The 1,875-nt window shown below is 45.2% G+C and overlaps 1 protein-coding gene across 1 annotated transcript; it reads right to left on the minus strand.

Annotated features, from left to right (window-relative positions):
- Positions 1-805: 805 nt before the first annotated feature.
- LOC131251347 (proline-rich protein 4-like) lies at positions 806-1,673 on the minus strand. Its single transcript, XM_058252027.1, has one exon. The coding sequence runs from the start codon at positions 1,656-1,658 to the stop codon at positions 978-980; it is 681 nt and encodes a 226-aa protein (XP_058108010.1). The 5' UTR covers positions 1,659-1,673; the 3' UTR covers positions 806-977.
- Positions 1,674-1,875: the final 202 nt, after the last annotated feature.

Genomic DNA, 1,875 nt, shown 5'->3' on the forward strand with positions numbered 1-1,875 from the left:
AATGGTCTTGATTGCTCAACCATGGGCCATGCCTACTGAAACGGAAAACATAAGGATCCTATGCATATCACTCACCAGATAATGCGATTTTCCATATCATATTACCGTAACCTACAGTTGTCCGAGTCTAAAATCCCTAGTTTGTGCAAGTTAACCAATATTTCCTGATCTACACTGTCAATCTGAGGTGTCCACAATCGATGGGTCATGGTCGACCTGCAAGTAGATGGTGAAAATTAGAATGTTCAAATGTTCAGATTCAACACAAGAAATGCTACGATCTGTTAATCGCATCCATGGTGGGGCCCCTCATATCACCAATCTGAGGTCTGAATAATGTGTTTCATTCTTACAAACAAAGACCATGAGGATATTATGCATATGAACACATGGAGGACGGTGCTCCCATATAAAATAAAAAATAAAGCCTAAATTGGGTGTGGGGCCCACATGTACCGTGTCATTGATCTGGAACATTCATCAGGTAGAATACACTGTGACCATGCTCCGGGCCCAAAATTATTACTTATTCACTCATGATGAGGCAGGTCATGCTCCATAGATGCTTGGCAAAAAAAGTCAAATGGTCCAAATTAAATTAACGTCTGCTCACTTAAATCAGTATACTAACCTCAATGAACAGCCCAAAACCATCACATATGAGCCATTCCACGCACGGTGGGAACCAGGCCCTGTATGTTGACTGTGTTAGCCGCCCACATTCTATCGATCTCTCTAATCAATTTCAAACCTTTCGAAACACATCAAAATAGTGATTTCAAACTACTAGAAACACACATCACAATAGTAAGAAATCTCACTAGTATTATTTATAGGTAAAGAGCAACCCCGCCAGCTTACAATCCACATAAAATTTAATAAACTTTAATAGTCCTTCAAACTGGAGTAGGATAGCTGTATAAGGAGCCACCCGCAGCACCCTCTTATTTCTCTGTCTATAAGAGTAATACGTCGGTTTAGTGGGGATGATCATACGGTGGAGGCTTGTAGTAGGGTGGCTTATTGTAGGGGCTTGGTGGCTTCTCTACTGGAGTTGGGGGTGGCTTTGGCTTTTCAATTGGAGGAGACTTGTATACTGGGGTGGGGGGTGGCTTTGGCTTTTCGACCGGAGGGGCCTTGTAAACTGGAGTGGGTGGTGGCTTGGGCTTTTCAACTGGAGGGGGCTTGTATATTGGAGTGGGTGGTGGCTTTGGCTTTTCAATTGGAGGGGGCTTGTAAACTGGAGTGGGTGGTGGCTTTGGCTTTTCAACTGGAGGGGGCTTGTATACTGGAGTGGGTGGTGGCTTTGGCTTTTCAATTGGAGGGGGCTTGTAAACTGGAGTGGGTGGTGGCTTTGGCTTTTCAACTGGAGGGGGCTTGTAAACTGGAGTTGGCGGTGGCTTTGGCTTTTCTACCGGAGGTGGCTTGTAAATGGGGGTGGGAGGTGGCTTTGGCTTTTCAATTGGGGGTGGTTTTTCGAATGGTGGAGGCTTATAGATGGGTGTTGGTGGTGGCTTCTTCTTCTCAGGTGGTTCATACTCATAGCCAGCTTGAGAGGGAGCGACCAGAGCCCCCACTCCGAGGAGCAATACTAGCAAGTGTGGGAGGAGGGACATCCTGGCCTTGGTTGATGGTAGGACATCTTGGAAGAGCTGCATTTTATAGGAGCTTGCGGCAAATGGTAGATAGACATGTGTTAAGTGTTAGGTGCCATTGCAGTGGATCATTCGGTGCAAGGTATAAGATACGATTTGATAGAGCAATACGTGGACGTTGTGAAGGGAAAGTCTTCACTCTTGAGGTTTTTTTTCCTCTCAACTTTCAAACCATTTACTGATTATGGGCCCATAAACTTGAAAGTTGGGAAATGCTGCG

This window comes from Magnolia sinica, chromosome 7 (genome assembly GCF_029962835.1).
Source record: "Magnolia sinica isolate HGM2019 chromosome 7, MsV1, whole genome shotgun sequence".
NCBI lineage: Eukaryota > Viridiplantae > Streptophyta > Magnoliopsida > Magnoliales > Magnoliaceae > Magnolia > Magnolia sinica.